Source organism: Cimex lectularius, unplaced genomic scaffold, assembly GCF_000648675.2.
Source record: "Cimex lectularius strain Harlan isolate CLEC.00 unplaced genomic scaffold, Clec_2.1 scaffold55, whole genome shotgun sequence".
Taxonomy (NCBI): Eukaryota; Metazoa; Arthropoda; class Insecta; order Hemiptera; family Cimicidae; genus Cimex; species Cimex lectularius.
In genome coordinates this window covers 1431882-1444884 of record NW_019392647.1, presented here as the reverse complement: position 1 = coordinate 1444884, position 13003 = coordinate 1431882, and the positions used below count along the sequence as shown (strand labels likewise).

At 31.2% G+C, this 13003-nt stretch overlaps 1 protein-coding gene across 1 annotated transcript in view; it reads left to right on the top strand.

Annotated features, from left to right (window-relative positions):
- Nucleotides 1–2827: 2827 nt before the first annotated feature.
- The window catches only part of LOC106668094, a 35318-nt gene continuing 25142 nt past the window's right edge, over nucleotides 2828–13003 (top strand). The window contains exon 1 of the mRNA XM_014396520.2: nucleotides 2828–2881. Coding sequence (XP_014252006.1) covers nucleotides 2871–2881 — 11 coding nt within the window. The 5' untranslated portion in view covers nucleotides 2828–2870. The remainder of the gene's footprint in view (nucleotides 2882–13003) is intronic.

Below are 13003 nucleotides of genomic sequence, written 5' to 3'. Positions count from 1 at the left end.
TGTTAATTTTTATTCTGACTCATGAGTTTAGCCGGAATTGTGTGTATTGCAGAAGTGTTGCTCTCGGCGCCGTTTTTGGTTTTCTTTTATCGGACATTTAGAAATTCTCCCTTCTTCTATATTTCTTATATGTTTCCGCACTTTGGTTAGAGGGTTTTTCGATATTTTAGTCACAGATCGACAAAAACTTGTGTATAGTCTTGAACGGATAAGTCATTAATTAATGACAGTCCGGTGTTCATGGAAGTATGTATTCACTTGTCAATCATCATTGAGGACTCACGATTCAACATGAATTTGTTCATGTATAACCTAAGTAGCGATGACAGTCGCGGATTGTTGCACATTGATGGAGAATACAGAAGAAAGGTTTGCTCGCCAAGGTCTACTTGCATTTATTTCTGTTAACCTTTATCCTCCTTCCTTATCCTTCTAGTGAGGTGAGACTGTAGGGCAAGTCTCAGGATTGCAATATCATCAGCAAATGTCATCAGGAGAGTTTGGGATGTCAGTAATATGTATTAAGTAGAATAGGTCTAAAAATACTCGTATTTTTGGGTGATTCCTCTCCGGACAGGATGGTAGAACTTTATATTTTATCATCTCAGCATGCCAGACTTATCAAAATGCTTACGTAACGACGAAAAAACAGCCGGGCAGTATTGTTTCTTCTCAAAGGAGGATGCCATAAGGTCAATGGTGCGATTGCTGAACTAACATTTTTAATTCCTGCTCACCATATAAATTGAAATTTCCAGGCACATAAAACTTTTTTTTTTGAGGCAAGTAGTATCTCGTAGTTTTAGTCGTCTTTCACTCCCGACAGGGTGGATCTCCCTTCTTCTATATTGCTTAGGCGTTTTCGGCAGATTGGTTAGAGGATTTTTTGTCGATATTTTATTCAGAGATCCCTAAATAAACTTGTAAACTAACAAAAAAACATTAGACTCTGTTCACCACTCATTGTGTGCTGCCAACTGTGACATTAGGGATGTTGCTTTACTGCACGAGCAATCAGGACTGTTTATGATGGAGAATCGACTCTGCCATTGTGCCTTGTCACGTCAGAATTTACGTCGCCTATCTTTTTCACAATTAACTGATGCATCCAAAAAGGCAGTTTGGAAAAACTATGTTTGTTGGGCATAAATGGTGCTCCATAGGTTCTCCCACTCTTCCAGGCTGTACTCAACCTATCTTCTTCTTGGCTGTGGCTAGAAGAACCCTGGTATAGAAGATATAGATCACTTTCGGGATTCAGCCTTGGCCATCCGATCCGACAGTTCATTCCCCGATATGCGCTTTAACTCACGAAAAGAAATCGTGTAACTACGCTTCACTCTCCACTCTCTCTCTCTCTCTCTCTCTCTCTCTCTCTGTGTGTGTGTGTAACGAATGCATCTATTTACATATACACTTGTTAAAGTCTTTCTACCTTAAATGAAAAACAAAAATAAAATTAAAACTATATATAATAGCTATATATATATAGAATTAAAACTATGGAGAATGAATTCTTCTTGAAGTTTTTTATTAGAAAATTTTTACAAGTATTAAATTCAAAAAATTGATCACGAAACTACCTTTTTTAGTGTGCTTTACGATTAAGATCTGGTGTATTTTTCGTTTTTATCTCTTTATTTTTTGTCTTTGTTCATGTATCAATGTATGAAAAAATATACTAAACTAAAAAAATTATAGATACTTTGGCACAGGTCGTAAATTCACAAAAGGTGTGAAGAATAGCGTCTTCTTTCTCAGTGGGATTTTATGTTTGATATCTCGTGACTAATTATCTTGTGGAAGAACTCTTTTTCTTTACTTTTTTTCTTTGTAAATGGTTCGAACGGTATGAAACTTGGTTAAAAAAATCCCTAACTTATAAATTCTAATTATAGTAACACATGCTTAATTTTTTAATAAACAAAAATATACAGAGGAATATGAGAGAGAGAAAGAGAGAGAGAGAGAGAGAGAGAGAGTGAGAGAGAGGAATAAAGATATTTAGATTAAGGACGAAATAAAACGTATTATAACGTATTTACTATATATTTTATCATGTACAAGACTTCAGTTTAGAGTCTATTTATTTTAAAATACATAAAAAATTCTATTGTCAGGAAAATATTTCAAAATCAACTTTGAACTTGTATGAATTTCTAAAACTTATGAAACCCAACAAAGTCATTTTCTGTTAAATAGAAAATTTTATTCACAATTGTCAAATGTTCACGTTGCCCTTTTTATAAAGTAAAACGCCTTTTGGAACGTTTTCTCTTTCCTTTAAAAAAATAAAAGATAATCATTGTAATTATTAAATGAAAAATCAGGATGGGGTACAGGCAATACAAATGTAAGAAATTCAACTTTATTTCATATTATATTTTGTGTTTTAATACTAGAAAATGGAAATCTAAACTTTGTATACTGTATTGTCAGTTTGAATTTTTTATGAAGTTATATAAGTATTATTTTATGTCAGATAAAGAATGAAAAGTCCTTTTAGAATTATGTAAGAATTATTCTTTTGAGCTTTGTAAAGCTCTCTATTGAAAACTCACGAGCAATATATACATTTTAAACATTAAAATATATGTACATTAAAAAACACTTTATCATTCTAACGTCGTGGTAAATTTATATGACCTAATCGCGGAAAGTTTTGAAGGGTTGTGTTTTTTCTTTTTTTACAGCGGCCTTTCTAAATTGTATGAAATTCTGTTGAATGCGATAAAGGAGGGCTTCTGGGGGTGGTTTGCCCCCGTTGGGTGGAGTAGCGGCGTAGAGGGTGGGTTAGGGTTGAAAGCTCAGTTGACCCAGGGCAACTGCAAAGAGCAGAACCGCAATTCTCTATATCACACATACCTCTAATGGTTTACGCGTGAGTTCTCATTGACACAATATCGGACACATGCAAAAGCCTGATTCTGTCTATTTCTATACTTATTTCTAAAAGAAACCACCGTTTCGTTACTATTTCATTTTTAAAGAAAGACCACTGTTTTGTTTACCTTCTTGAATGTGTTCGCATAGTTTCTTCTTTAAATCAGATTTTTTCACACTTTCTCCATATCTCTTTGATCACTTTTTTATTTTAAAATATATTTATTCTTGTGTATGTTTGTTTTATACAGTTGAATGCGATGCAGAAGCGTGAAGAGGACGATGCATAATTTAAAAAAAATATATAAACAAACTGAGTTTTTTCCAAGTTTATAATTATTATATACAAGGAAAAACTAAAAATTACTTTTTTAATATAAAAGTTTAGTCAGTAGACAAAAATAACTATTTACCCTTATTATTTATTCATAAACTCTAATTATTAAAAATTAAACTGATGTGCTTTTCTTATGTTATAAATAAAGCTGGATTTATAATACTCTATAAATACACAGAAGCTATATTCGAAACAAAAAGGGAAATTTAAAGAAACAAGAACTTTTGAAATAAATAAAACATTAATACATGAAAGGGTCACGCTTCAGCTTTTATACTTTTTTAACTATTGAATGGAAAATGAAAAAATTCAGTCTGGATAAAAAACATAATTTTCTTTGGGGGGGGGAGTCTACAAGCCTTGTTTCCGTTTTTCACATCTTACACAAATTTTTTCATATACGATTTCAGTATTTGATATTTCATTATTTATTAGATTTTTTATTAGATTTCATTTTATTAGATTTGCCTCTATTCTTACATGTTTTATCGTATTTTAAAAGCTAATAGTAAAGCAATTAAAATTTTAAGAAAAAAATTGGTTTTCAACGTTTTATTATTGAAGAATTGATATTGTTTCTTATTTTTGTTAAACATACTTTACATTTGTTCTAATGTGTGGTGTTTAGTGACCGATACTTGGTGATTATTTGGAGGTCGTGAGATGCGGACTAGTGTGAAGTAGGTTTTAGAAAAACATTTTCTTTAGCGTGTCAACGTTTCGGGTCTTTATTGAGATCATCTTCAGGGCTCAAAGTGTTTGTTTTCCGTGTAGATGTGTGCCCAAAGTGGGCGCTCTCAACACGACAGACAAGAATGACACATCTACACGGAAAACAAAGACTTTGAGCCCTGAAGATGATCTCAATAAAGATCCGAAACGTTGACACGCTAAAGAAAATGTTTTTCTAAAACCTACTTCACACTAGACCGCATCTCACGACCTCCAAATAATCATTTGTTATAATTATATATACATATATATATATATATAATGTAGAAAATCAGTATGAAATGGTCCAAGTGTATGAGAATAGAGTAGTTTCATTTTATTTATTTTTTATTCGTTATAATTGTGGCGTTAAACATAGCTTGAATCTTACAATTTTTCCTTCTTTTTTTCCCAAATTTTCATTTCCGTCTTGCCCTTTGCACTTTCGGACTGTAAAATTGTCAGTCTAATTGACTTTACGCCTCCGGGTGGGTTTATTTCTGTACTATCGATCTCCTAGAATTCCGGGATCCGTATCCGGAGTTAAACAATCGTCCCATTGACCCAATCAGCCTCCAGCTCATCAGGGTGTTTATTTTAGACTATAGGGCGGTTTTTCTATTTGAGAAACCCGTTCAAACAAGCCGGCTTAGGAGGTGGCCGTGTATCAACAAGTGCGGTTTGATCTACCCCTTTGATACACCGAAGGAAAAATGTGAGCTTTACCAATTGATCTAATTTACCCTGGAGATAACAAAATGAGGTTTTTACATACAAACATAAAAAAATGGTAATTTTTATTTACGGCAAAATAAACAGCGATGTCCAGAAAGACGTTTGTCACGTTGCCAGAAAATAGAGAGAGAGAGGACATGTCCACCACCATAAAGTTCGTGTTATGAGACATATACTGCGTTTCTCTGAAATACTTTTCACTATAAATAACACTCAAACACACTTTTACTTTTTTTACACCTTTACTTTTAAATATTCATCAACCCGCTATATTAACATTATCATTAAAAGGCAAATAAAAACATAAATGTTAAATAAAAATCTGGAAGAACAGTAGACAAAAGAAAAGTGGTCTGCCTGAAAATGTTTTTGGTTATTCACGTACGAAAGCAAAAGATACATATTTGGAAAAAAGTATGAGCTACGTTTATTTAATAAACCGCTACAATTATTGTTTTTACGTTTATTGCCAGGATACATGGTGGAACTTCAGATGTTCCGTTATCCTTGCTCTCTGTTCATTTATATATTATTTCCCGTTAAACGTATCTTTTATTTTAAATTTTTGTTTTAAAAAACACATAATTTCAAAATGCAAAATTTGCAAAAAAAATTTATAAAAATTGTTCTAATCGCCTGAACAATTCATTATTGTGTTTAGATTCTTAGTGATAACTAAAATCTCATATCTTATATTTATTATCAATGTTTTATACATAAATTAGCATCAAAACGTCTGTTTATGGTTCATTTTTCAGACACAAGAGATTGTTTGTAAAGCGTGTTAAATAATATTGAAATTTTTTTTTGAGATTTTTGAAAATTAAATAATTCATACTTAAATAAAAAAACTATTTTATATTAAAAATTAGTAATAAAAATTCTTTATGAGTACGTTGTAAAGAATGGAGCATAAATTCTAAAGTAGGTTTAGCCTAGACTAGGGATCAGCAAACTAATTTTTTTCAATCTGGCCCGCTAGTTAAAATTTTATTTAGAAAACACAACTTGGAGGTAAATCAAGGTGTGTAACGCAATAGATTTGGGATTAAGTACTGTCTTCCATCATTATGGTGTGCCTTCTGGTATTCTTAAATTCTATTTTTATTTGTTACAGTTTCCTCGTGTTTTTCCGTACCTTATTACTTAAATTTTGTTAAAAGGTTTTTATGTCATTATAAAAAAAGCGTAAACAAAATTCAAAACATTACTTTTAAATAATTTTTTTTTTAAAGAAAACCAAAAGTCGTTAGCACAAAAGTTTTTATGTCAACCACAAGTTTCTATCACACCGTGGTTTATTTTCATATCATATCATCAGAACTGTATAAACATTAATTCTTAGTAAATCTATCAAGGTGGGAAAGATGGGTTTTAAATGGAAATCCATAATTGGTCACAGGTGAAGCACGCCAATCGAATCTAGTTTAAGATTTGTTGTTTTTCTCCCAAGAGTATGGGTTACTTTTTAAAATATATTTTCCAACTAAATTTGCCAAAAATTTTCTTTAAAATATTTAAAAAAAGAATATAAGGGTGGTTCGTTATGTGATACAAAAAAATTGGATGAAAGATTGTTTCGTTCATCTCTTTCACTGTCACATCAAACTTTAAGAATTCTCACAAGACTGACAGTCTAAAAACTCTTTTGTTGGTAAAGATCAAGTATCTTCAAAGCCTATGAGCTGTTTTCATTCGTTTAAATCTCTATTTTAATTTTGTTCTACATCATTCAGTTTTTATATAATTAACAATTCTGTCTTACTTGAAACATTTTTTTTGGATTGATCTACCATAAGCCTTGAAAAAAGGATGTACTATACTTCCTAAAAAAACATGGTATCTGAAAACGTTTCCAATAAAGCAATTTTTGTGAAACTCGCCAATCTCTACGTGATTTCGTCAAAGTGAAGTGTATTTTTGAAATTCTTCAAAAAGCTTCCAATGTTTCAATTTCGTAGGATTGTGCCAAATTGCTACTCGTTGGACTGAAAGGGTTAAGTAGAAGATTCTTTAAACAATTTAAATTGATTTTAAAAAGGTCTAATTTTTGATGACGATTGAAAAATTCCATTTTTGTGTATTTATGTTTTTTTGAAACAATTTTATATACATGAAATCAATGGATTGAGTAAAAAGACGTTTTTGCAGCAATTTACTCCACCTTCAATTTTGTATCGCACAATGTTTTCCATCTTATAGCAAACCACCCTATATTATAGCATATTTAAAAATGAAGACAGATTACATGGCACGCTAAAATTTGTAAGACCGCTACTTATTGACCGCCCAAAGCAATTAATTAAAAAATAATGAAATCAATTCACTGTTAACCGCCCGCGCAATTTCCGGACTACTTGAACGAGATCTTCAAATAGTCGTCAATGCTGAAACTGTAAGGATGAAGGTAAGAGATGACAAAAAAAAATTAAAACATAAACTATCAGAATTTTCATAAAAATACAATTGCTTTAGGACAAAGTCTTAAGCTCAAACGAGATGAAATTTATTGCTTTTAGCTAGCTCAAAGGGGATAACAAAGGTTAACTAACTAACTTTAATATTTTTAACATAAGATTATTCAATGCTACAGACAATTCCCAACAAAACAAGGTTCAAAAAAATATTAAACAATAAGATATAATTTATTCCTTAATATAATTGAAACTTTTCTAAAACATTGATAGATAATAGCATTAAGTTATGAATAAATATGGGGATAATGTAAAAATACAAATTACGAATAGAGGGCAGAGACAATGTGAAAAGACATTTTTTATTAATTTTGTTAAATAATAATTGATTATTAAAGATAATTATTATACTGACGACTACAGTGAAATTAATTTTATTGGAAGGCTCCTCTTGTTGTTTCCTAAATTTTTAGTGATAGGGCAAGATTTCAATTAATAATTAATTTAAAAAATCAAACGAAATTTCATCAAATTTGACCTATATTGAAATTCGATTATTGGTTTAGAATATTATATTTTTAATGTTTTCCACAGTTTGGAGAGTATCAACTCAAACTTCTCATAAACGGCTGTTAATATAGACTAAACCCGCACGACCTGCGAATATTGCAAAAGTGTAGCTACTCAACGCCGTTATAGGATTCTTTGTAAAATTCAAAATAAAAAAATATGTACATCTTGAATTTTTGTTTATTGAACGAAAAAACAAACAAACAAATATTCAGGCCAAACGAAACGATTCGATTCTTTATAGTAAACATTTTCACAATGTCAATTCTCTTTATTAAATCAAGTCTGTGTGAACTTCATACAATTTCGTTCGCATATACACACAGTGTGATTAAACAATCCCACCACCAAATCTATAATGATTTTTGCCCATTGTTCCAATGGGATTTTTTAAAATGTTTTTAAGCCATCTGTAATAAACGACGAAAAATGCCATATTATAAATTAAATCAGGTTCAGTGTGACGGGTTAAATCTTGGATATTTTTTAATGGGTCTTTCTTCTCAAAAACACTTTTGAAAAAATAAAACTGCTTCAGTTTAGATAATATTTTATCATAGTCGACTTCGAGATAATCATTTCAATCGACGTTGCTTGTATATGGTTATCAGTTAATCCTGTGTTGGGATTTTATATACTTCAAATGTCTTTTCATATTGTCTTCTCTATTCGTAATTTCTGTTTTTAAAATATCTATCCTCATATTTTTTCATAATTTAATGTTATTTTCTATCAATGTTTTCAAGAAGTTTCAATTATATTAAGGAATGATTTATAGATTGTTATTTAATATTTTGTTGAACCTTGCTTTGTTGGGGAATTGACTGTAGCATCGAATATTCTTAGGTTAAAAATGTTAAAGTTAGAAAGGTAAACTTTGTTATCCTCACTGAGCCAAAAACAATCAATTTCATCACGTTTGAGCTTAAGACTTTGTCCTGAAGCAATTGTTTCTTTTGAAAAATTCTGGTAGTTTATTTTTAAATTTTTTTTTTGTTGCCTCTCACTTTTATATTACTTAATTATTCATAAATCGTGAGATGCGGTCTGGTGTGATGTAAGTTTCAGAAAAACTTTTTCTTTATTGTGCCAACGTTTCGACCTTTATTGAGATCATCTTCAGGGCTCAAAGTGTTTGTCTTCTGTGTAATTGTGCCATTCTTGTGTGTCGTGTTGAGAGTGTTTATCATTACTGTTTCAGCACTGAAGTCTATTTGGTGATTTCATTCAAGTTGTCCGGAAATTGTGCGGGCGATTAACATTGAATTGATTTCATTACTTTTTAATTATTTGCTTTGGGCGTCAATAAGTAGCGGTCTCCCAAATTTTAGCGTGCTATGTCTTCATTTTTAAATATACTATGATATAGGGTGGTTCGCTATAAGATGGAAAACGTTGTGCGATACAAAATTGAAGGTGGAGTAAATTGCTGCAAAATTCCTTTAAAAAAAACATAAATACGCAAAAATGGAATTTTTCAATCGTCATCAAAAATTATACCTTTTTAAAATCAAATTAAATTGTTTAAAGAATCTTCTACTTAACCTTTTCAGTCCAACGAGTAGCAATTTGGCACAATCCTATGAAATTGAAACATAGGAAGCTTTTTGAAGAATTCAAAAATACACTTTGACGAAACCACCTAGAGATTGGCGAGTTTCACAAAAACTGCGTTATTGGAAACGCTTTCAGATGGCATGTTTTAGGAAGGTAAGGATAGTACATCCTTTTTTGAAGTCTTTTGGTAGATCAATCAAGTTCAATGTGCCAGGTTAAAACTTGAATATTTTTTAATGGAAATTTCTTCTAATAAAATCTTTTTGAACTTATACTGAACTGAATGCATAATAAAATTTAAGGGATTTATACTTCACGTCTAATTTTTATCAAAAATTATCCTTTTCAATATCGTTTTTATCGTTTTAGTAAATAGTAGAAAATGATAGTTTTAATCACAACTTACTGAGAACTCCATAAACAAATTTATCAAAAGCGACATAAAACTTTTAAACATGAATCTGCAATCAAACCACTGTAAAATTATCAATATATTTTATGGAATGAAAGGATTACCATTAGGGTTCTCATTATTCCCACATATTTATGGACTCCTTAAAAAAACGTCTATCTGGATCAAACGATGTATCAGTTAAATATTTTCTCTTTTGAAGAGGTTATTTAGACGTTATTTTATGTATGAGGAAGGAAACCATAGACCGTCTAAAAAATCTTTTACACGTAATTAATTCCGCACACCGTAGCATAAAATTCACATGTGAAATAAGTCAAAAGTGTTCTTTTCCATAATCTAAAAGTTTGTGAGTAGAACCATTATTTCGAAATATTGAATTGATAAGCTGCTCCATTATTATAATTTTTTTTAAATAATTCACATAATTTTTTAAAATATGGTTTTCTACTTTTGTTGTGGATGCATTTCAATATATATTAGTTTGTATTTTTGTTCGTAAAATAATAAATTGGTGCAGTCCGTTGGGAGCTGAAATGACTTAACTGTCGAAAAGCCCTTAAGCCTAAACCCAGCCGCATAACGGGGTAGGTGAATTTCCCTGAGTAAACAAACCCCTAGAGTCAGCACATCGGGGACAATCCTTCGGGGTGAAAGTCCTATAACTCACTTTACAAAGATCTTCACACGTCAACTATTTTTTCATCCTTCAGAACCTATCACAATCGTACACAGTAAATTACAAGATCCCATTAACAACAATCTGCATGTTGTATATAATAATATACACTTGAAGATGTAAATGGAATAAAAAAAATTACTTAAATTGTTTTACTCGGCAACAGAACTCTAGGAAACTAGCCTAATATTTTTCGAACTAGTATCAACAAAAAAAGTTTCTATAATAATTCTCTTAATTATCTTCTTATTAATCGAGCAAGTGACCAAAAAAATATTTTGTTTTATAATAGTAAAATAATAAATAATTTGATTTTACAACAAATATTTTAGTTTTTTTTTGAATAGCAACTTGTTTTCCACCTTAATATGGGTGATTTCTCCCTTCTGACTTGTGAAGCATATTTAAAGTTGTGTTATCTTGATCTTAGATGTTAAAGATCCAGATTTCTTATCTTTGCTCAAGGATGTAATATTGATATCAATAGTATGTACCCCATCAAAAAAACCGACCATCTGGTTTTTGCTCGAAAACTTGCCAAATTTGAAAATGGATTTTAGAAGTCACAGGCTCTAGGTCTCATTCTTTAGAAAATTATACTCCGAACAAGATGGTTTTTTTAATATTTTCCTAACTTTAGTCATTCATCAGTAAATTCAAAACATGGCTGCGAATGACGTAGGTTATTATCATAATAGGAAAAAATATCATTCATTATGTGTGGTAAAAACGGGATAGAGAGTGATCGGTTTTTTCCAAGGGCACGTAAAAACCACTTTTTTTGCCAAAAATTGCGATTAACTCGAAAACAGTTAAGAAATCGGACAAAATAAAAGGTAGCCAATTAAAAGCTTATTAAAATTTCCTATCTGTTGTTATAGGGCGCCGCTCCAGTGCGATTTCCTGGCTCCACAGCCCAATTTGAAGTTTTCGTGAAACAATGCAAAAATTAACATATTCCAGAATTTTTGAATTTACTTTTAAAGACCTAAGCTAGGAAAAAAATTAAAAAAAGCCATCGTTTTCAGTGTAAAATTTTCTAAAAATTGAGACCAAGCGCAGGTCTGTGACCTAAAAGGCTGAGAACAAGCATTTCCAAAGTTGACCAATTTTTCAGGCATAAACTAGGTGGTATTTTCTGAAAATGGCGTTTATAAAAAATATTGCTTATAATATTTTTTCAAACTATCGACCGGATTTGTACATAATCGAAAACGGAAACCAATTTCGTACTTTATGTTGTGAGTAAATTACGTACACTTTGATTTCAGGTCAAAGGTTAACTGTATTATCTCTCGAAATTTCCGAACGATGGCAACCACGTCCGACTGAATAATTGCTGTTACAAGTTGTCAACTGGCAAGAGTACAGTGTCAAATTAGGTTTGGCCCGGGTCTCCGTGAAATGAAAGTGATGAATTCCACCTAGACCTCGCTCGGGGTATCGAGATTGATTAAAACTAACAATGAATCCTTCACGGTCCGTTTCATTCATGTACACGGATCTCGGAACAAAAAGTTGAAATACGAATACGATAAATGCAGCGGGGCGAAGCGGACGTCAATTGCCTACGGCCGTTCCCCCAAAGGTCACTTCTGACAAAAAACAGACAAATCTGTTGCTTCTCATACTACATCTAAACTTACTTGAAAGTGGAATACTTACTGAAAATACAACTACTTGCAGAAATTAGCATAATAAAATATTCAATTATTTTGTGATTTGCAAGTCAGATTTAATATTAAAATTAGCATTTTAATTTTTTTTATTTTTTTATTTTTTATTTTGTCTGTTTCTTTATTGTAATTTCTAAAAAGGCTTTTAAAATCTCACTCGCAAGTCCTGAAATGTTTATACGACATAGAAAAAAACGTGAATATCGCAACGAAACAGTTTGTAAGGTGGGTTAAAGTTGTTAAACATTTCCCGGAGTTGGCCATTGCGAGTGCTAAGAAAACATTCGCTGTATCGTTACGCCCGGACAAATATACTTTCCAGGAATTACATCCGTTCTGATCCTTTGGACACATACAAGTCCGTCTCTCCCATCATCCCATCACAAGGATGGGATAAAATTAAAGCTTCCCCCCCCCCAGGTCGATATGGACGCTTTTGTCCATCGCGGTTAATTATGCGATTCCATCTCAACTTGAGAAGGACTTAGGAAACTTCAACTGAAACTATTACACGCTCCAATGGTTCATTCTTAGATCAATATTTGTCAATTGGATTTTTTTTCAAACGTAAGAAAACTTACATTCTCACATGTCATATCTTATAGAATTATTTTTTGTATTTACTATTGCTAACAACAAATGTAATTTAAGCAAATACATAGTTCAATATATCAGATAGATCTGTCAGACCATCATTGAACACATTTTTCCTTCCTGCCATAACCCTACATGAAGAGAGTTTATTTACATTTTTCTTACATATTCCATTTTTATATTACATGTTTTCAGATTTATTATTATTATTTTTTAATAATTTGATTATCCTTTATTTATGTTTCAAAAATTATAAAGTATTTAAAAAGATGACGTTATTCGGCAAATTGTCTCTTTTTTTAAAACCTATTTTTACTACGTTTAACAAAAATTGTATTTATTCAGATATCGATTAACGGTACTAATCTCTACACACAAAAAATTGTATTATTATTGAGTGTATACAGGGTGAGTCATTTTTTGACGCACCATTGG